The sequence below is a fragment of the Amia ocellicauda genome, chromosome 9 (assembly GCF_036373705.1).
Source record: "Amia ocellicauda isolate fAmiCal2 chromosome 9, fAmiCal2.hap1, whole genome shotgun sequence".
NCBI classification, from domain to species: Eukaryota; Metazoa; Chordata; class Actinopteri; order Amiiformes; family Amiidae; genus Amia; species Amia ocellicauda.
This window is the reverse complement of record NC_089858.1, coordinates 30,024,994-30,048,589: the sequence shown is the minus strand read 5'-3', so window position 1 is coordinate 30,048,589 and position 23,596 is coordinate 30,024,994. Positions and strand designations below refer to the sequence as shown.

Sequence of the window (23,596 nt, the reverse complement as noted above, 5' to 3'; positions counted from 1 at the left end):
AAAGTTTGATCTGAAATGGTTTCTGCATAAAGACGTGTTAAAGCCAACAGACTACCAGCTAGGAAGAAGTGCATACAGAGAATCATATAGGCCACATCTATTTGGAGAATCAAAATGTGGGGTTTCATTTAATAATGGAAGTCAATACATTTTACTGTAGTTATAAGGCATACAGTTCTGTTGCATTTAAAGTCTCTATGCTTTGAGTATTGCTGTCATCTGTCAGCAATTTCTGGAAACAATTATTCCTTAGATTTTTGCATTCATACCACAAGTTTTCCAAAATCTTTTCACAGTGATTACTTTATAGAGCTATTCACTGCTGATTTAGTTTTTGGTTGTCTTTATGGTCTTTCCACAGGGAATCTGAGCTTGCTTTATTCAAGTTGAATCTGCTGCATTTGTAACATCACTACTATTGATCTCGCAATCAGTGTAGTTCAGCCTGCTTTCCCTTGCTAGGCAGCTTAGTTCAGTTCTCACAGTTCTCTATGATTAATACAGCTTCTTCCCCTTGGAGGCAGCACAGAGATCAATTTATTTACCAAGGCTGTCATTTGTATAATTAGTGCAATACAGCAGTCAGTGCCTGTTCCTCTAACTTTTCTGTGAACTCCAACGACACACACACATTATATAACTGCTGTTGTTTGTCACCATCCGAATCTGTGTATTGTCACGGGTTTGCTTCATTTCTTCATTTCATTTAAAACATTTCTTCTTGTTCAGGATCTAGGCATGTTCTTAATGTTTCTGATACTGTTTACTGGGGTTAGTGATCTCTGAAAGACAGTTATTTTGGATTACCAAAGCATTCAATTTAGGAACTTTCAGATATGCCTTTCATTAATATGAAGTTTTCATTTACGGACATGACAAATGTTAAACCTGTACAGCAGCACAATGCAGTATATTACATAAAACCTCTTCCATTAAATAAAAATAGTTTAAAAATATAAAAAGTTTAAGGGGTGTGGGGCACTTTTTTAATGGATGTGGGCTGTTGCCTGCAGGGTTCATCCAAAATACCCCACAGAAAAGGCAAACCATTTGCTAAATACTGAACGCTTTGGTCATGAGGGGCAGTTTCTGGTGAGCCACAGTCTCTGTGTACTGGCTGGCTCCCAGTCACATGGCACATTCCTCTGGGTTTAAGAGAAACGGAGACATCCATCGGATATGAGGCTTATTGTATGTGGAAGAGTACAGTAACTCCAATTTCATCATTCTTTTTCTTCTCCTTGTCCTGTAAGAGAAAAAATAAGAAAATTGCATTTGGATTTCAAAGATCTACTAGTCTTGGGGTGTTTCAAACCTTAATGGGCACTTTGTTCCCTTTAGGCTGGATTTAACTCTGTTGGTGTGTCTATGTTTGTGTAGCCCTTAAATTCAATAAGATGAAACTTCTCTGGGCTACACAGCTTTCCTTCATACAGCATCAGCAAGTGAGTACATGTCTTCACTGTAATTTATTTCTTCCTAGCTCTCTTGCCGCCCGCACGGTTGCTTCGGTCTTCTGTGTATTCATTCATACAGGAATGAGCAGATAACAGAACAGACATTCAGGCTAGTACATGTGTGGTCTAAACTGATTTAGTTTATTTTGAAACGTGATTTGTGACAATAAATGCTGTCTAATCAGAGCTGTGCTAGCTTATTATCCTTAATCATTTGGGGAATGGCAACTTGGTTTTGACAAACTTGTAACTGTAGGAATGGACTAAAGAGTGAATCCTTAAAGCATCTGGGTCTTTATGTAGACGCCTCACACTACTGAGCCATCAGCTTTATAGGGTGAATGCAAACTGCAATTTGATCTAGAAACCTTGAAAATGTGTGTCCAAGTGTGACACGTTTCACTGGGTTTCTGCTTGAAGCCTTTTAAAGACAAACTAGCTTCAGTGGTAATATGAAATATCCTCATGTTACCCTGAGCACAGGATTATCGATTCACACATCTTTGTCTTGCAGAAGTCCTTTGTCAGCATTCCTAACAGGGGCCATTAGACATTGCCTGGAATTACACTTTGCAACTTTTTAACATCATAGATTTTACAGCTTGTAAAGGGGGAAAAAAGGGATGTAGTTAATTAAAATTTAAGACTCCTTTTGATTTTGAATATGCCAGTAGGGTATATGGTGGCTCTTTGAGGAGCAGCATTAGTATTTCAGAGGATGAAGATAACTTATTTACTTGCGTTTTGCCTACTTAGCAAAGATTTCAAAAAATTGTGTTTGTTTAATTGCTCCTGTGCATTATTGCATTATTGAATCTACATCATCCAGGCTCCCAATTACTCCAGTAATGGGCTGCATTAAGAGAGCACTAGAAAAGCTCTTAATTGAATCTCCTTTAAGACCTTCACAGTGGTTCTTTTCTTTTCTTTCTTTCTACATATAATGTGGCTTGCTTGCTGTGGGCAGGGTCATGGAAATGGTACTGTTAATTCCAGCAGCATAACAAGGCTGTTGGTTGGTGTGAAAACCCTGCGTTATTGAGCAGCAGGCCACACCTGTACCCTTCCATCAGGCTTTGAATTTGAATTGAATTAGTCTCCATCAGATGAAACTCAAGGTGTACTGAATAGCTGGTAAATAGGGTGAAGTCCTGTTTGAGTTATGTCAATGGTGCTATCTTGTTGAATAGGGAGAGTTTTAGATTAGCTCTCAGGGCTGGCTCTCCAATGCACACTGTGCGGTGGATCCTGGAGGACCTAGCACCAAGTGTCTTCCTTTAGAGTCTTTCATTAGACTTTGATAAGGGACAGTCCATTCCCTCCATTTATTTATTTATTTATTCCAGTGGCTGCTGCTGTAGCAATAACTAAACAGTAGTAAAGTGCATTTCTGTAACATATGCAATACTGTGATGGGAAGATGGTCTAAAAATAAAATGCATCCTGACAGTAAGCTGATTTGTCAGAGGCCAAACAGGCCAAAACCTCAGCCATATTGTGGAGTCTATTTTTAACTTAATTTGCAATTCTGTATTTAAAGAGAGAGTGAGTTAAAATAGAAACTGTACTTCAGTTATTAAGTTACCGGCGGGGGTGGGGGGGCTTTGCTTAGTGAGAAGACCTGACAATCACGGGCTCCCTGTATCACTGCAGTCTACTCGAAGATGTCTGTTCGGCTACTCTTCAGGGCTCTATCCTGTTTCTCATAATTCTCTGTACTTGGTGTTCAGCGTAACTTGCTCAGCTGATAAGCAGCTGGCCTGCACAGTAAACAACATCCAAACAAGACTCCCTTTTGTTTGGCTGCCTTTTGGATCACAGATCTTGATGTGAAAACATCGATAAGTCTTCTTTTGATCTGGCTTTGTGCGGCACAAGTTTGTTTATCCAGTTCCTGTGTGCCCGGCTCTCTTTCCTAGCCCAGGTCTGATTTTCAAATTACAGAATATGTTTAAATGTTAACTTGAATTTACCCTGCTACAAGAACAACATTTATTTGAAAGTTACAGTGCATCCGGAAAGTATTCACAGCGCTTCACTTTTTCCACATTTTGTTATGTTACAGCTTTATTACAAAATGGATTAAATTCATGATTTTCCTCAAAATTCTACAAACAATACCCCATAATGACAACGTGAAAGAAGTTTGTTTGAAATCTTTGCAAATGTATTAAAAATAAAAAAATAAAAAAGCACATGTACATATGTATTCACAGCCTTTGCCATGACACTCAAAATTGAGCTCAGGTGCATCCTGTTTCCACTGATCATCCTTGAGATGTTTCTACAACTTGATTGGAATCCACCTGTGGTAAATTCAGTTGATTGACATGATTTGGAAAGGCACACACCTGTCTATACAAGGTCCCACAGTTAACAGTGCATGTCAGAGCACAAACCAAGCCATGAAGTCCAAGGAATTGTCTGTAGACCTCCAAGACAGGATTATATCGAGGCACAGATCTGGGGAAGGGTACAGAAAAAAAATCTGCAGCATTGAAGGTCCCAATGAGCACAGTGGCCTCCATCATCCGTAAATGGAAGAAGTTTGGAACCACCAGGACTCTTCCTAGAGCTGGCCGCCCGGCCAAACTGAGCGATCGGGGGAGAAGGGCCTTAGTCAGGGAGGTGACCAAGAACCTGATGGTCACTCTGACAGAGCTCCAGCGTGTCTCTCTGAAGAGAGGAGAACCTTCCAGAAGAACAACCATCTCTGCAGCACTCCACCAATCAGGCCTGTGGAGTGGCTACAGGACAACTCTGTGAATGTCCTTGAGTGGCCCAGCCAGAGCCCAGACTTGAACCCGATTGAACATCTCTGGAGAGATCTGAAAATGGCTGTGCACCGACACTCCCCATTCAACCTGATGGAGCTTGAGAGGTCCTGCAAAGAAGAATGGGAGAAACTGCCCAAAATTAGGTGTGCCAAGCTGGAAGCATCATACTCAAAAAGACTTGAGGCTGTAATTGGTGCCAAAGGTGCTTCAACAAAGTATTGAGCAAAGGCTGTAAATACTTATGTACATGTGCTTTTTATGTTTTTTATTTTTAATACATTTGCAAAGATTTCAAACAAACTTCTTTCACGTTGTCATTATGGGGTATTGTTTGTAGAATTTTGAGGAAAATCATGAATTTAATCCATTTTGGAATAAGGCTGTAACATAAAACGTGGAAAAAGTGAAACTCTGTGAATACTTTCTGGATGCACTGTATATGGTTATTAAAGTTAAAAGGCTATGGGTTTCCCTCCTTCACTGGAATAGAAAATGAGTTTGCTTTGCTTTGAATCTGCTGCAGTTGTAGCATCACTACTGTTGATCTCACAATCAGTGTAGTTCAGCCTGCTTTCCCTTGTCAGGTGGCTTAGTAGCGGTCTGTAAATTACATCTTTAGTCTCCCATGTCTTTAATAGGAGTTTATGAACGATACACAATAATACACATTTTTGATTCTTTAAACAAAGAGGTCTGAATGTTACTTGCTGCAATACTGTTGCTACTGCCTATTCTTAAAATGGTTTGCAGTCCTGCTCCTGAAAGACCTCTATTCTTGACAGTTGACAGTTACTTCTTTGAACTTGAACGCCCCCCTGTCTTTCAGTTAATGTGTAGTTGCATGCATTGCTGGGCCAAGATAACGTGGCAGCTGTAATTGTATCGTATGACTTTTAGGTTGTTTTGATAAGGAGTCACAGTTAACATAATTTTACCAGAGTTCCCTCTTGACTAATGCACAGGCTTTGTGTTAAACTGCTTTGTGCAGTACCCTAAAAACTAATGGGAAACTGGATTTCTTTTATGCAGTTGGTCAGCAATTAATGATAGTCCAGCAGAAGAGTTTTGTGTGCACACCCTGCTTGCAGGTTTAATAGCTAGGATAAAACTGTTATTCCCGCTATGTGCTAAATTAATGAATAAGTGGGAGAGTGGTCATCAATAATCCTGTTTTGTTTGGTCTTTTCATTGTCTGCGCAGGTGCCAGAGTCGCGGTTCCATATGGCTGTTTATGATGAGGACATTCTGAAGAACCCTTTCTACCTAGCACTGGAGAAGCGGCGTCCAGACCTGTGCAGCAAAGTAGCAGAATTCCATGGCACTGTAAGTGGCGCTTAATACCAGCAGCTGGCTCTCCTTAGCTGCAGATTCACTTATGGCTAATGGTAACACAGTGCTGAACACAGGTCCTCTGGCTGTTCCAGAGTACAGGCACGCTATATTCAAAGGGTTTCATTATTTATCAGTCAAGTTAATGCCATTATTGTATTATTTGCTTATATAACTCCATATAATAACTGGAGTAAAACGGTTAGGCTATATATTCTTTACAGGAAATACACAAGTGGTGTGCTACCTTACCTTTACTTTTGAGCACCCTTATATTGCCTGCTATAGTAAAATGTGTGTAGGCCTTGGGAATATTCTGTGTGTAGAATACCGCGTGGTGACAACTTGTTAATGAATGACATGTCCCACTTTATATGTGCATATCATTTGTTTAGTTAATAGAAAAGTCACTGTTTACTGAATGAGGCCTATAAAATCTTAAACGACTGGTGAGGTTGTGAATAATATTGAAAAATAACTTCCTTTGTACTTTTTCAGCTGATTGAAGCAACAAACATCACATTTGTCTTACCATAGTTAATGTCCTGAACTTTACAGTTAAATGCAGAAGTCTGTTTTACAGTGTTTCTTGGATGTCTTCAACTCCTTCTAGAAGCACGTAATTTCCAAGGAATTGTTTGTTTTTCTGTCATGATGTTGTTATTGGTTATTACTGTGTTATCAGTTCTGGGATGACGGCAAATAAATAAAAAAATATATATTAAAAAGGGTTGTAATTTTCAAATAATTGGTTCAAGGGAGGCTAGAGGGGCATGCCCACTGCCCCCTGCAGGAAACACAGGCTTGAGATGAAAAAAAAAATCAAATAAGGACCTGCAGTAATCTGTTGGTAAGGATAAACACTGACTTTTGTTTTAGCTATCTCATTAAAAAATAATGATAAAGAGGAGAGCAATACAGAGGAGCAAGTGCACTAGATGTGATTCTGTCCCAGATGGTCTCTACTTACGAAATGACTCCAGCCTCTTAACAGTTGGCTAGTTACACCCAGTTTTTGATTCTGAGTCCCTTCTTTTTTAGGCTGTTTGAATCTGTAATATTGCTTTGCCCTGAGGATACAGGCAGGGGCCCAGGGCACACAGAGGTTCAGACTGGCCAGTGCTTTGGCCAGTGCTTTCACTTCCGGCATCTCAGTCATCACTCCCACTCCCCCTCCCTCGCCTGGCACTGCAACCATAAACAACACTTACTCGAGTTTCTTCGGCACTGATTAATGAGCTTAAATACATAATTAAAACCGTGGGTGAAGATCATGACACACAGCAGTGTGCTAGACCTTAGCACTGCTAACCTTTAAAAAACGACATGCTAGAACGCTGCACCCTGCTTCCCTCATTAATTCACTGCCTTCTTAAAGAGTGTCTTATGGTGGATTCATTTATTTGTTTGCTTATGTATTTATGTATGAATTTATTTATTAGTACATTTTGGTATTTTAAAGCATATAATTTGCTCTATGTTTACATCAAAGTATCTCATTTACAAACCTGGTGTCTCTGTAGGCTCTTGCCTTTGTTAATGCTTGTTTTTTGCTGTAGGGAAACTTATTTTTATAGTGAAGCCTCGTCAGAGAAAGCCCTTGTGTCTTTTCGAAGATCGGTGTTAAATGTTGATGTTGTTATTATTATTATTTTTTGCTCTTATTATTGTATTTGGAGGAGGCCTTTGTCTTAGCCTAGACGCTTGCCAAAGACCTGTAAATCATCATAGTTAAACTACAAAAAAAAATCTACAAATGAATGACAATAAAACATTCTATAGTTATATAGACTATAGACTAGTATGCCTAAATAGCGAACAGGAAGAAGATCGGAGGTGCTTGTGATATGATCTTTTGAAGCACCACTTCACTGGTGATGAGAGGTGATAGGTTGCAAAGCAGACGAATCCAAACACAGTTCAGTTCTGTATCAAGTGTATAGTCCTTTTATTTGGGGTTTCTGGCATATATTGTAAGTGTTGTATGTCGCCCAGGGTAAGGGTGTTTACTAAGAAATATAATAATGTTTCAGACTTCAGGTGTTATTTCTGAAAAAAAAGTAATGAAAATATGCCACAACAGTATCCGCTATGACCAATTTACTTCTGAAGAGCATCAGAGTTAGAGTATTGGAATCGGTAGATTGATTTGAGGTGAAATTGGAACTGACCAAAATTGATTGGCCCCCGTTCTGGCTGTGAGACAGTATGTTCAGAGCCCCAACACAGAGAGTGCAGGACTGAGTTCAGCTGGGGCTGGACTGCCTGTGGGAATAAAACTTATCGGTGAAGTAAACAAAATATGATCTTATGTTCAGTGTGTGGGGGAGGTGGCCTCATCATGGACTACAATAATGTTTCAAGATACAGTGTTTCCTGGTGCACACAGGCTCTGTAGGTGTTTCCATAAACAAATCGAGTGAGGTCATAGGTCACTTTTTCATTTACTCTCCCCCCCAGTGTGGAACTTATTTTATTCATATGTACACTCATGAATCATTTTTGTTTGACATGTGTAAACTCATTGAAACATCATGATTGGCTGGAGAAAATTGTGTAAAATTGTGAAAATTACAGTAATCTTTTTCAACATAGCTACTTTAAAGATTGAAATACACTGTTTCTCTGTGTTCGAATCCACAGCCTTGTCCTCACAATGGTTTTGGCGCTTCCTCCAACTTTTATGAACTTGCAATTTTTATTTTAAATTAAACAATGTTTATTCACATTCACTGTGAATAGAGATACTTGTATCTTATGTTGTTTTAAAACATTTCTCAGTAGTGTTCCTGAGGATTTCCAGAAACATTTTACTCATGCGTTTTCTTGTGTATGCTGGGCTTATGAAGGGGAAATCATTTCATTTGACATAATCTTCTGCACCAGCAAGTGATTAACACTGGATCTGACTATGTACATGGAGCTTTATAATTTTCGATTCCTTATTGTGGCATAAGAGGGGAGTTTCATAAAAAAAACATCTGCCATGGAATTTGTACAGTGTGAAAGTTGATGTAACTAAGTTATAGGCCTATCTCATGGTGAGTTTCGTTTAGATGTTAATGATTTTTTTTAAAGTTCCAAGTCCAGTACACAATAGTAGTTGTGCAGATTGATGACATGAATGCTACTAGAATAACAACATTTATTTCAATATGGGGATATCTGAACCTGATATGATTTCTTTCCAGAAATGTCTTATTTGTGTTGTGTGCACACGTATTGCTTATGGCAGACTTTCATAAAACGTTTCTACACAAACAGAAGTCTCCTCCAAAATGTGATCTGTTTTATGTCACAAATGTTCTTGACATTTAAAAATTTAAATGTACAGTATAGTAATAGGCGGTGAGCCTAAAACTCTTACATACCTATTTGTTTTCAAATTTTGAGAACAAGAACACATTTTTAATTATTTGCCAACAGCAGGACATTATTCAGCTCAACAGGGTGTTCCGGAGCATTTCTCTGATGTGTACTATTTTTGTGCCTGTTATTCTCTGTGGTGGGGCAGAATTAGACCCTGTGGGTGTATTAGTGCCAATAGAAATAGTAAGACAGACAGACAGACACACATACAGCCTGCGCTTTCTCAAGCAATTGCCGACAATGGGGAAATCTAGGCCAGGGACATTTCTTTTCACATAATCCGTCCGCAGTTTTACACAACAGCCTTTTCATCCTTTTGCATTTAGCTGCCTGTAGTAGTAAATCACTTGGATTTAGTAGGTGATATGATTATTCCTTATGTTGATCTAACAGGCACTGATTTGGTGCCAGCTGCTATTTCATAAACTCTCACTTCCTTTTTTTTTTTTTTTGCTTTTACTGTTGAAGACCAGAAGTAAACCTAGGGAACCGAAACCAGGTTCGATATAGGAAATATTGGCCAACTGTCCAGAAGTGGCAGTGCTTTGTCAGTTCATTTTGTTGATTGTTCTGCTTGTGCAACACATGTTTATTGCAGTGCAATGGGGACTTCATCAACTGAACTGAAGTGGTGGCTCTTGCAAAATTGGTATATACACCGATCAGCCATAACATTATGACCACTGACAGGTGAAGTGAATAACAATGATAATCTCGTTATCATGGCACCTGTCAGTGGGTGGGATATATTAGGCAAGTGAACATTTTGTCCTCAAAGTTGAAAGTGTTAGAAACAGGATAAATGGGCAAGCATAAGGACCTGAGCGACTTTGGCAAGGGCCAAATTGTGATCCAATCCAATCGAGCATCTGTGGGATGTGCTGGACAAACAAGCCCGATCCATGGAGGCCCCACCTCGCAATTTACAGGATCTGCTGCTAACGTCTTGGTGCCAGATACCACAGCACACCTTCAGAGGTCTAGTGGAGTCCATGCCACGATGGGTCAGGGCTGTTTTGGTGGCCAAAGGGGGACCTACACAATATTAGACAGGTGGTCATAATGTTATGGCTGATCGGTGTGGACAGTGCTGGAGTCAGAGTGGCTGCAAGGGTGGTGGTTGCAAGCAGGCCAGCCAAAACATGGGTTGGGGCATTTCTCTCTTTTGCTATTGACTTCTGACAATTATAGTAGCATATATATAATTCTGATATAGTATAGGTATAATAGTTAGTGCTGCACTAAATCATTATTTAACTGTTCGGATGGTGTTTTCTAGGAGGAGTATAAGAAGGACACCAGTTGAGGTGATTAAAACTTGCGATTGAAGATCAGCTGCATTGTTGAAGATCAGCTTGCATTGATCCGCCAGTGCTGCATCAGGACATTTAAATTGGAAACTTTTTTGGCCCATGGACCACCAGACCCCCAATCCTAATGTCCAAGAGCATTTGCTTATCTCTAAATACCAGTAATGCAACATTATTCATATTACTGGAACATTATGTATATATAAAACACAGCCAAAAGTTTATTTTAAATGTTTAAAGAAATGAAATATTGTTCATGAAAATTGTTAAACTGCAAATGTTGCTTTTATTTAACTTCAATACCTAACTTAATTTTAAAATGAAATATCATAAGTAGAATATGAATTCTTGTCCGAAACAAAAGATATCCACCTTGTCTTTATTTTCGCATTACCCTGCATTTGCATCAGCCCGCAGACCGTTGTGGACCACACTTTCAGATTCACCGATGGAGAGGAATTCTTCATGTGGCCTAGTTTTCTGGGGTTGATTCACATCTTTCATCTAGACTTGATCTTTCCAAACCAAAAATGCAGACATATACTTATTTATTCATGCAGCCTGAAGGTAAACAGGACTGAGCTTCCTTGAACTTAATACATGGTGTAGTTTACTTAAAGGATACATAATTGACCTATTCATATAACATTAAATGCCTTTGATTTGGTTTATCTGCATCACCAAATGAGAGAATTTGAATCAGCTGGTCGCTATAAGTGTGCAGTAGTATTAAACCATTTATAAAAGTGCACATGTGCCTCTCAGTGAGGAGGCTATTGAAAGCTGCACTACCTGAATGTCCCGAAAGTTTCACAGTATGTGACCTCTAGTGCAGACGCAACAGTGTCTAAGATTAGAAGATCTTTGTAAAATGTTCCTTTCAGCAGTTCCTCTGTAATAATAATAATTGTAGTGTTTATTTTCCTAAAGGGCTATATAATTAGAATCACATTAACTCATTTTGACATCCTGAAAATTAAGCAAAACTGTTTAATATGATATTGATGGATTTGTATTGACCTTTCAAGGTCAATACAAATTGACAAAAAGGGAGCTGTGCTGGTCCATGCTAATCTCTACATGCTGACTTCAGCTGATGCTCCTCATGATCTCTCCTCCATCTGAAACCAGCTTTGTCGTCTGTGGTAGTGGTAGTCGGGGGGGGTTAATTGCCATAATACACCACTTAGTCACAGTTGGTTTGTACTTGGATTCAGTGTTGTTGTTTTCTTGTAGCCAGTTTCCATTGGGCCAAATCTGTTTATTCCGCTCAGAATTGATGCTAATGGAGACTAACTCAGTTTCGCTTTATTCCTTTTTGTTTCTGCAGTTTGCGCTTCAGTTGGGCAGACCCATGCACCCTTCAGTGCTCGATCTCTGAATCTGCCCTCCTTGCGAACTTGCCTCCCCTCATCGGCATTGCTCAACCTACTTTAGCTTCTTTTCTTGTGTTTTATTTTCCGTATCCTCTAATGGTCTTCGTATTGTTTGCCTGGAGGCTGTGCAATGTTTGACTCTTGTTTGTGTGCTGCATAATACAGAATCCCATTGTTAAGCAGGTTTCAGATTTTGTCAGCTGCAGACAGCTGTATAAAAGCTAACACCAGTGTATTTGTATGACACCCTGTGGCATTTGTGGGTGAAAGCCCTTCTTTGGCTGTATCGCCTAGTTAGAAAAGAAGCATGTGTATGTAAGTGTATTCATAGGTATATTTGATGTCTCCAAACCAAATCTGCAGGAACTTGACTTTATTCATGCAGACTGAAGGTGTGTGTGTGTGTTTTAGCCGTACCATTTATTCAGTGTAGCTCATAGATCCTAAAATGTTTGAACCTGTTAGGCAATGGAAATGTATTACTACTTATTACTAGTTCTGTAATATCCAGGAACAATGTATTTTAGATTCCCCATAGAAAAGACCTTCCTTTCATGACTTGTATTGTGAACTTGCAGTGGCAGTTTTTATATGATTTCACTGAAATGACGCAGTTTTAAGTGGGAAACAAAGAGGAAATGCTGCAAGGCGTGTGGTGAGGACCCATATCCCGTGAGGTGCCCAATCATTGTATCTTTAGACAATAACTTGAGGCCAGAGAAGAGTGAAGTACTAAATATAGGAGCATTTGAGAGCGACTGGACTGTTTTATCTTTCTGAATTTGCAACAGCAGAGCGTTTACACATAACTGCGTACTGGTTCCCACACTGCACATTATACTTTCTCCATCACTTTACTTATTGTGCCCAGTTTCCAAATAGTGTGTAGCTTCTAAACTTTTGATCATTCCCGTGCTTCTGTTCTGTTTATGATCCAAATTATCTGCACCTTGATGTGGTGTGTGTGTTTGCCGAAGCCCGTGGCGTGAATGAAGCGTGTTGTTGATGTCCATTTGTGTCTTTATTCTGTATGTTTCCATTTATCTACTGGCACTCTCCTCTTAGACAGGTTGCATGTGGAGGGGAAATTATTGCCTAGCTGTTAGCTCTCATTCTAATGGGTTACTAAAGACTGTGGAGGAGCTGTAAATACTCATTAAGGATTGCCTCCTTTTGGTGTGTTAAGCAAGACCAGAGCGTGATGGACGGTGTTCTTTCTACTGCTTTAGCCTGCAGTCAGTCCCAGACTCTGCAGGGAAGTTTGATGTTGTGAGCTGCTGGATTATTTATTTGCCTTTTAGTATCCATATGGCATGTTTATCTGCCAGGAGTGAGCTTCATAATCTACAGGCCCTGTTTTTTCCCCCAGTCAGAGCAAATTGTGAATGAAATGTCCATCCAATCCATTCACTGTGTGACAGGTGGTACCCATAACATAATCAGAGCTTTGTCTTGGTTTTTATATTTTGGTGGTAGTGTTTTAGTTTCCTTTATCCTACAGGATGGACTCATCATTTGAACAGAAGCACTAAAATTTGGGGGCAAAACAATACAGCAAGGAAAGGTTTCCTCAGTCCTCCTTTGACAGTACAAAAACCCTTTCCCAAACAGCGCAGGAGGTGGCAGCCCTTTGAACAAGTGTAATAGGAATCGTAAATACAACACTAACATCTAAAATGCGTATCATGTAGTAAAGACTGTTTTACAATGAACAAACAAAAACACAGAAAACCTTGTATGGAACCTAACTGACTGATATAAGCTAGGAATACAAAATTGCTGTACACAATGCATAAACATGATGCTTGAAGTCTCACCGCTGTAACATAATGTGTTGAATAACTTAAGTATACACAGCGTTTTTTTCCCTTAAACAGCATATTAACTTTTGGGTGCTGAGGAACAACACCATAACTCAACATTTAAACGGAAAATAAGGGGGATCTTCACTTCCACATATCTTTGTCTATGTGTCGATTTTATTGAGGAGATAAATAAAGCCTTGTCAGTGTACAGTGGTAGCACAGATATCCCCAGGCCCCCTCTCACTGTACCCGTCTCTGTTTTGGCTAGGTATTGGTGCCCCGCAGTGGAAGTCAGGCAGTCAGCAGCTTCTCACCAGCCCAGTTTGAGAACTACATCCTGCAGCCTACTGAAGGAGGCTTCCAGACACTCAATGGAAAGGTACAGTACACAGGCAATGGTATCTGAACAGACTGGCAGGCACAGTTGCCAGTATATTTCTGTCCGTTTTACTTCTTTCTGGTTGCTAAGGCCAATATATTAACAGCAACTCTATAATAAGGATTTTGAGTGTTTTACTTCTCAAGCACAGACATTAGCCATTTTGAGTCATCAGTCCCAATGCCAATATTATTCTTTGTATGCCCCACAGCCCCTGCCACAGGTATTGTTGACATTGGTTCAATACTGAATGTGATATCTGGCATTATTTTTAGGCTGCATCTTAGTACGATCACCATACTTCTATTTGTCTTAAGCTTGCGGTAAGAATTACAATGTAGTTAAACCACTTTGCCATTCTTTCTCGAACAATACACCCTGGGCCATAAATAATTACTAGTAAAGGTAGTTTACTGTAGGGAATCAGCACTAAAAATGCAACTTCACTTGGCAAAGGTTTCCTCTTTGATCGAAAACAGACATAATATGAGAACTTCAGGTTAACATTAGCTCAATTGTCAGGCATCTTTCAACCAACATCCAGCAAGACGAAAGCACCAAGGTGCTTTTATTATGTTCCTGTAATGAAACAAAGTCAATACTTTGTAGAGCCACCTTTTGCAGCAATTACAGCTGCAAGTCTCTTGGGCTACGTCTCTATAAGCTTGGCACATCTAGCCACTGGGATTTCTGCCCATTCTTCAATGCAAAACTGCTCTAGCTCCTTCAAGTTGGATGGGTTCAGCTGGTGTACAGCAATCTAAGTCATACCACAGTTTCTCAATTGGATTGCGCATGGATGGACAGTCTGGACTTTGACTAGGCCACTCCAAGACATTTAAATGTTTCCCCTTAAACCACTCGAGTGTTGCTTTAGCAGTATGCTTAGGGTCATTGTCCTGCTGGAAGGTGAACCTCCGTCCCAGTCTCAAATCTCTGGAAGACTGAAACAGGTTTCCCTCAGGAATTTCCCTGTATTTAGTGCCATCCATCATTCCTTCAATTCTGACCAGTTTCACAGTCCCTGCCAATGAAAAACATCCCCACAGCATGATGCTGCCACCACCATGCTTCACTTTGGGGATAGTGTTCTCATCCCTTGTCTTGGTTAGAGAAGTATTCAGACCCTGTGTCAATGCTTGGTAGAACCACCTTTGGCAGCAATTGCAGTTGTAACAATTTTGGGGTAAGTCTCTACTGGGTTTGCACATCTGGATTATGCAATATTCACCCATTCACCCAGGCTCTCTCAAGTGTGATGGAGATCATTGGTGGAAAGCAATAGTCAAGTCTTGCCACAGATTTTCAATCGGACTTAGACTGGGCCACTGTAGGACATTCATTTTCTTGTTTTTAAGCCACTCCAGTGTCTGTGTGCTTGGGGTCATTGTCTTCCTGTAAGTTCAATCCTCATCCCAGTCTTAGATCTTTTGCTGACTGAAGCAGGATTTCCTAAAGAATTTGCCTGTATTTAGATTCATCCATTTTGCTTTATCCCCTGACAAGCATCCCATATTATGATGCTGCCACCACCATGCTTCACAGTGGTGATGCTGTTACCTGGGTGATGTGCTGTGCTGAGTTTGTGCCAGACATAACATTTGGCATTTGGCATTTTTTTTATTATTGGACCACAGAATCTTTAGCTTCATTTTTTCAGTGGCTCCCACATGCCTTTTTACTAATTTCAAGCAGGATTTTACACAGGCTTTTTCAGAAATGTCTTCCTTCTTGCCACTCTTCCATACGGGCCAGAATTGTGGAATACCTAAGCTATTGCTGACACATGGTCAGTTTCTCCCATCACAGTCCATTTGCATGTAAACATCTTCACTTATGTGCATGTGTTTTTGTGTGTATATAATTTTGTCATCTTCACTTCGTAAAATTGTCTTTATCTGACATTTCCTAAAATTATTTGCAACCCTGTGTGTCATTCTGCTGTGCTACGTGTTCAGAGACGGGGGAATTAACACAGAAAGGCCTCTGTCAGCTCGTGAAGCTGTCCTTTAAAAGGGGAACAAAATACTGGCTTATCTGCTAGACAGGTGCGCTTTGTAAAGAGAATCTATTTAAAGAGGAGCTTTCAGCAGATTAAGACTCCTGTCTGAAAGCCCCTTGTGTTATTGTGTCTTTTTTAACGCTTGTGTCAAAGAGTCTATTTCTGGGAACGGGCTAATTTTCTTTTGGGCTTTAGAATTACTCTAGGCTCAGCTGGAAAATGTAACTCGGAGTGTTCTTCGATTTCTTTAAAAACTTGTCTATCCTCTAAAGGTCTTATAACCATTTCCCCCCAAGTCACATTAAATCTGATCGCAGCCACCTTACAAGCTTTAAGATTCCATGTTCACACATGTGATTTGCCATTCTGAAAGCCAGGTTTGTATGAGCTATGCTAATATGCCTGTTTCCATAAGAGAGATTCCAAGCACTTTCTCAGCTGGACACCGGATTATGTAACAGACCCCCCAGTGCTTTAACAGTGAATCCCCTAGGTGATTTGGTATTTCTCATCCAAACCTCCCCCTCCTCTTTGGCCCAAGATTTGGATGAATACTGCATATCTGTGGGCTGTCTGTGTAGTTATAGCTGTACTCCATGATTCTGTTCAGCAGCAGAGTAAGATATGTAGTGTTGTTATATGTATTTTGTCATTGATGCAGTTTACATGTGTGAATCTCACATTGTTTATTATTGTTGTTGTTATTATTATTTTATCTGTCTTTTTGAAAATGCTATTATAACTAGAGGTGGCTTTGTATCCGAAAGGAAGTAATTAACGAAGACCTTGAACTCCATGTTTAAAGTGATTACATGACTGTTTTTATTTTGGCTTTATAATTTGCCCATTTGTGTACATATTCTAAACAGCTGCTTTTTGGTTCGTGTTTAATGAAGTATTTGCTTGAAAGTGACTGTCCATGTGTTTTACGTTAAACTTTTAGTGTGTTCGCTTGTTTGGATGTTCAAAATCTAATTGGTGTCTAATAATTGCAATCAATTCAACGTCTTACAGCTGTTAACTCCAGAATATTATTTATTTAGGTATTCATATTTTTCGGCCAAATATGTTTAATGCACTGTAAGAAGCTCTTCCAAACTATTGCCAAAGGGAACTTCATGTTTATTTGCTCTGTAAGTAACTCCAAGAATTCCAGTTTAAGAATCACACTTGTATTGTGACCCTGTTTTGTTATAATTATGTATTATTGAGTAAAAGTTGAGTAACAGTTGTCGTAAAAAGTAGACACAATATAAGTGTAAGTTCTAATAATAGTACAATTAACTAAGAGCAAGTACAAAACACAGTGCAGGATTGAATTTAGTAATTTAAAGAGGTTCTTAGGAAGTAAGACAAAGATGAAAATACAGCAGTAGTTACATCAGTGCTATGTGCAGTGGAGTCAAAACGAGCATAATTATGAACAGTACTGATACAAGGCCATTTAAAGTGCAAGAAGAAATACATACATAATCAGGGGCAATGTCAGGGAGCATCAAGGTGAGGAGCAGGTAGGTGTGAGTTTGAAAGTGCATTAAAGGTTGAGTGTCATTTTATCCAGAGGGGGAGGGTAGACGTATTACAGGTGCCATCTGAACCAGTTTGTTCATGAGAAGGCGTTAGAAGGTGGTCAGGTACTGGGCTCTACAGTCATCTGATTATATTGATGTGGTGTCATTTATTTATGTATTTATTTCCCCCCCCAGCAAGTCATAATTCAGGACAACTTGGTGAAGCTGGGAGCAGGATTCAATGCTCCCTCAGCAGTGCCAATCCTGTTCGAGGAGACCTTCTACAATAAACAAGAACAGAGCTATAACATCTTATGTATAGCTCGCCCAGTCGAAGCAGACCTAAGCCCAGGTATGCTTGTTATCCTGAAGCACCATTCTGTTTGTAATAGTCCCAGATATATCCAAGTACTGACAAACAAATCTTTTGAGTGATTTGGAGCTTCTTGGTGGAAGTGAGTTTTTCAGAAACCTCAGTGGTTTTAGTTTGTGTTTTTTTTTTTGCACTGTGTTCCTACAGCGGTGTCTTTCTTTATTTTTTTCCCAGTGGAAGTGCCCCCCCCGGTGGTACCGTATTGTTTGAAGAATGTGGACGACGTCAAGGAGTTCCTGGGCCGCCACGCGGAAAAGTTGGACAAGTTCATAACGGGGTTCAGAGGCACCTTCAAGGAGCATGAGCGCAAGGGCATTCGTCATCACATTGTAAGCTGTTCCCTAACATGCCAGAGTAAAGCAGCACTTGGGGGCAGTAATATCTCTGCGCTGGCAAGCCAGTCCTGCGACACCAGAATTGAAAGCCTCTCGTGTATAGCAATATTCCAGCAGCTTACCTTTTCAGGAACCTTATTTCTGGTAGCACAAACATGCTTTGCAGTTACTTGCTCTGCCATTCTGCATACTCGCATGGTGATGGGTTTCTAAATGCAATTTTGTCTAATTCATAATTTTTTCTTGGTCATAGTCTTAAAAAATCAGAGTTCAGTAGGAATTATAGGTGAAGTTACAGAGCCTTGGAAACAGGTGATCAGGTGATTTCAGCAGTCTACACATGATTTGGAACCAATATCTGAATACCCTCTAGCCCTGAAAGATCAGAGTTGCCTCAATACAAAATGTGGCTTACTTAATTTATCAATAACTACCAAGTTTTCCCAGTCTTTAAGAAATTGGTCATTTAAGGTGAACTATAATACTAACTGGATTGGGGCTCCTGGGACCTGAGTTGGAAATTACTGATCTATAAATACAGGCATAGAACAGCCATCTGCTACTTAAATTAGGTCCTAGAGGATTTGTATTTATACCTGAGTGTTTTTGCCATTCTTCTGTTGTAATCCATGGTTGGCCAGCTCTTGCTGCTTGAGGGCTGTCTTCCATGTGGTTTTATAGGTCTCTGCATCATCAAAAGGTTAAGACCTATGGAAAACTCTTAAATTGGACCAATTAAGTGTGTTTGGCACTGTTGTGCATTTTCTCTAATCCATCACCCCCTACAATTGCAAGATTATTTATTTATTCATTTATTTTGTATCCATTGCTGCAGATGTGTGTCACTCCAGGCTTTTCCCTGGCCATCTACAAAATACCTGTCCTTGCTGTAAATTATTTAATATACAGACATGCTCAAATTTGTTGGTACCCCGCCACAAAAAATGAAGAATGCAGTTTCCTCTGAAATAATTCGAAACTGACAAAAGTAATTGGCATCCACCATTGTTTATTCCATATTTAATAGAAATCAGACTTTGCTTTTGATTTTGTTTTTCAACATAAAATTGTAAATAATAAAACAAATGAAAAAGGCATGGACAAAAATGATGGGACCCTAAACCTAATATTTTGTTGCACAACCTTTAGAGGCAATCACTGCAATCACATGTCTTCTGTAGCTCTCAATGAGACTTCAGCACCCGTTAACAGGTAGTTTGGCCCGCTCTTCCTGAACAAACTGCTCCAGCTGTCTCAGCTTTGATGTGTGCCTTTTCCAGACTGCAAGTTTCAGCTCTTTCCATAGATGTTCAGTAGGATTCAGATTAGGACTCAGAGAAGGCCACTTCAGAACAGTCCAATGTTTTGTTCTTATCCATTCTTGGGTGCTTTTAGCTGTGTGTTTTGGGTCATTATTATTTAGACCTATGACCTGCGACTGAGACAGAGCTTTCTGACACTGGGCAGTATGTTTTGCTCCAGAATGCCTTGATAGTCTTGAGATTCAATTGTGCCCTGCACAGATTCAAGACACCCTGTGCCAGGTCGCAGCAAAGCAGCCCTAAAACATAACCGAGCCTCCTCCATGTTTCACTGTAGGTATGGTGTTCTTTTCTTTGAAAGCTTCATTTTTCCATCTGCAAAAATAGAGCTGATGTGACTAATCTCCCAGAAGGATTGTGGCTTGTCAATATGCATTTTAGCATTCCTGTCTGGAATGTTTTTTTATGTTTTTCTTTCAAAAGTGGAGTAATCCTGGGTCTTCTTCCACGGAGGCCACTTTTGCTCGAAAAGCGATGGATGGTGCAATCAGAAACTGACGTACCTTCACCTTGGAGTTCAGCTTGTATCTCTTTGGCAGTTATCCTTGGTTCATTTTCTGCCATTCGCACTATCCTTATGTTCAATCTGTTTCCTCTTGCGGCCGCACCCAGGGAGGTTGGCTACAGTTCCATGGACCTTGAACTTTTTAATAATATTTGCAACTGTTGTCATAGGAACATCAGGCTACTTGGAGATGGTCTTGTAGCCTTTACCTTTACCATGCTTGTCTATTATTTTCTTTCTGATCTCTCTCCTTTGCTTTGTCTGGTCCATGTTCAGTGTGGTGCACACAGTGATACCAAATGGCACAGTGACTAATGCAATTACTTTGTAGATGCCATTTTACATTAATGCTGAGAATTTGTCTTGGAGGCTCTTGTGTGACGGACATCTACTTAGTAGATGCTGGTGAAGGACACCAGACAGCAGCCAAGAGGACACGTCCCTTGCAACAATGGTGCGAACTGACATCTTGAAACTGATTGCATTGCACTCTTATAAGCCTTAGAATTAGTTGGGTATGAACGATGACTGAAAACTGCAGGTCCATTATCTAAACATTTGAAGCAACTCTAGAGATGTATAACTATGCTTGCTCATTTTCAACATACATTTCTGCTGATCCAACCTGCCTTTTGCAGCTGTAATCAGCATTGGAAATTCATGTGTTCACCAATGAATTCTCAGGGATCTGATTAATAATTCCTTTGCATTTTTAAAGTGCAATAAGGTCAACCAGAGCAGTGCATCTGCTGGAGTAATTAACTAGTTAGTCAGTCTACGGTGTTGTAATTCTTCAAATGAACAAGACTCATTGAGAGCAAATTTGTTGTCTAATTCTCTCTGTGATTTAATTGAGATGGATTAACAACACTCATTACAGTCATTACGATGGGTAGGACAGCAGAAATAAACATTGAGAGTGAGCAAGCCTGTGCTCTTCAGTCATTATGTGAGACATTGGGTGAAAGTAATAGGTGATTTACATATCTTAAGCTGTTGGTAAAGGTACTTTTCATCTTTTCATCTCCTAAGAAACAAATAAGATCACCACTGCTATTAGTTGGGTGTCTGAATTAGCTGTTTGGTGTCTTTCTCCCTGATTTCAAATGATTTTGCAAATGCATTTCATGTACGTTAAAGATGATATTCATCCTTAATCATCAAGGTGACGTCTACTAGTCAATGCTCTTAGTAATCACTATTCATTCAACCCAAACTCACGGGTTTGTGAACAAAGGTGTAGATAGTAAATGTGTGAGTGTCGCTAAATTTGGTCAAAGTTTGAGGTGGCAAATACAATGCTAAAAGTATTTGCAAATGTATTTGAATTAAAGTGTGCTTTTTACCACTTAATGTTTTTCCTTTTAAATGTCAAAGAATATATGATGTACAGACTTGGCTATGTATGCTTTTGTTTTTCATATTTGCATGTTAGGCAATTTGCTACTGCTGCAGGCTGAATGCTAATTCAGACCTGAACAGATGTTGCCAGGTGTGGAACTGTGATTTGAGTCTGCTCTTTCTTTTTTTGTAGGATTCTGTAAATGCACTTTACACAAAATGTCTTCAGTGCTTGCTGAGAGACTCCCGTCTAGTAAGTCACACTACATTTGAAATGAGTTGTTTTCTGTTTGTTGTTTTTTGTCTTGCATGTGTCCCTTTGAGTTTTCTAATTTCCGTTTTATTGTGTTATAGAAAGTACTTGCCAAGCAGGACCTCCAGATGACTCTTCTCAAGCAAGCCGTGGAGGTGAGTGCAAACTCTTGTGTAGCAGAGTAGCAGTATGTACAGGTCTGCATTTCCAGATATCTGCCTGTTGTCATTTGGCCTGCCAGTGTACACGTTCTCTACTACATGTATTTTTCACTTCATTACATAGGTTTTGTTTATTTGTTTAATTTATGGTTTCCCAAGACCTGCATGTTGACTAGTGCAAATTAAATATATCCAGACATCAATCTAACGCAGACTATTAGAGTTTACAACGGTGTCTCGCTCTCCCAATACAACTAAATAAAGTATTTATTTTGACTAATGCTGTTCAATATACAAGAGAAAGACAGGTTAATTATGTAGGCTACAAGTGAAGAAATGTTTCAGTTCAATTCCCTAATGCCATTTCAACTTTAAAATATCATGTTCAATTTCATGTTTATGGAAAATGAAAAAAAGGAAAGCACTGGTTACAGTTAAAGTCTGCAGGGACCCATATGCTTCCAGGTGAGAGGATACATATTAAAACCTACTTTGTGGTTATTAAAAGAAAAAAAAAATGTAATTTTTTAAACAAAATAACCAATGTTCTTCTCTTGAGACTAATTTCTTGACTTTCCACACAGGAGTTATTTCTTACATATAAAGTGCATCATGCACTGAATATTATCACGCTGCCATATGGGTGAAGTCATGAAAGTGTGGTGTCTTTTTATTCTTTATACAGTTAGGGAAAAAAATATTTGATCCCCTGCTGATTTTGTACGTTTGCCCACTGACAAAGAAATTATCAGTCTATAATTTTAATGGTAGGTGTATTTTAACAGTGAGAGACAGAATAACAACAAAAAAAATCCAGAAAAACGCATTTCAAAAAAGTTATAAATTGATTTGCATGTTAATGAGGGAAATAAGTATTTGATCCCCTATCAATCAGCAAGATTTCTGGCTCCCAGGTGTCTTTTATACAGGTAACGAGCTGAGATTAGGAGCACTCTCTTAAAGGGAGTGCTCCTAATCTCAGCTCGTTACCTGTATAAAAGACACCTGTCCACAGAAGCAATCAATCAATCAGATTCCAAACTCTCCACCATGGCCAAGAACAAAGAGCTGTCCAAGGATGTCAGGGACAAGATTGTAGACCTACACAAGGTTGGAATGGGCTACAAGACCATCGCCAAACAGCTTGGTGAGAAGGTGACAACAGTTGGTGCGATTATTCGCGAATGGAAGAAACACAAAATAACTGTCAGTCTCCCTCGGTCTGGGGCTCCATGCAAGATCTCACCTCGTGGAGTTTCAATGATCATGAGAACGGTGAGGAATCAGCCCAGAACTACATGGAAGGATCTTGTTAATGATCTCAAGGCAGCTGGGACCATAGTCACCAAGAAAACAATTGGTAACACACTACGCCGTGAAGGACTGAAATCCTGCAGCGCCCACAAGGTCCCCCTGCTCAAGAAAGCACATGTACAGGCCCGTCTGAAGTTTGCCAATGAACATCTGAATGATTCAGAGGAGAACTGGGTGAAAGTGTTGTGGTCAGATGAGACCAAAATCGAGCTCTTTGGCATCAACTCAACTTGCCGTGTTTGGAGGAGGAGGAGGAATGCTGCCTATGACCCCAAGAACACCATCCCCACTTTCAGACATGGAGGTGGAAACATTATGCTTTGGGGGTGTTTTTCTGCTAAGGGGACAGGACAACTGCACCGCATCAAAGGGACGATGGACGGGGCCATGTACCGTCAAATCTTGGGTGAGAACCTCCTTCCCTCAGCCAGGGCATTGAAAATGGGTCGTGGATGGGTATTCCAGCATGACAATTACCCAAAATACACAGCCAAGGCAACAAAGGAGTGGCTCAAGAAGAAGCACATTAAGGTCCTGGAGTGGCCTAGCCAGTCTCCAGACCTTAATCCCATAGAAAATCTGTGGAGGGAGCTGAAAGTTCGAGTTGCCAAACGTCAGCCTTGAAACCTTAATGACTTGGAGAGGATCTGCAAAGAGGAGTGGGACAAAATCCCTCC

General features: G+C 39.8%; 1 protein-coding gene across 2 annotated transcripts in view; it reads left to right on the top strand.

Moving 5' to 3' along the window:
* The window catches only part of ankrd27 (ankyrin repeat domain 27 (VPS9 domain)), a 71,289-nt gene that overhangs the window by 5,731 nt on the left and 41,962 nt on the right, over window positions 1-23,596 (top strand). For both annotated transcript variants that reach the window (XM_066714045.1, XM_066714046.1), the window contains exons 2-7: window positions 5,435-5,557; window positions 13,692-13,802; window positions 17,511-17,667; window positions 17,863-18,017; window positions 21,385-21,444; window positions 21,546-21,599. In XM_066714045.1, coding sequence (XP_066570142.1) covers window positions 5,456-5,557; window positions 13,692-13,802; window positions 17,511-17,667; window positions 17,863-18,017; window positions 21,385-21,444; window positions 21,546-21,599 — 639 coding nt within the window. In that variant the 5' untranslated portion in view covers window positions 5,435-5,455. The remainder of the gene's footprint in view (window positions 1-5,434; window positions 5,558-13,691; window positions 13,803-17,510; window positions 17,668-17,862; window positions 18,018-21,384; window positions 21,445-21,545; window positions 21,600-23,596) is intronic.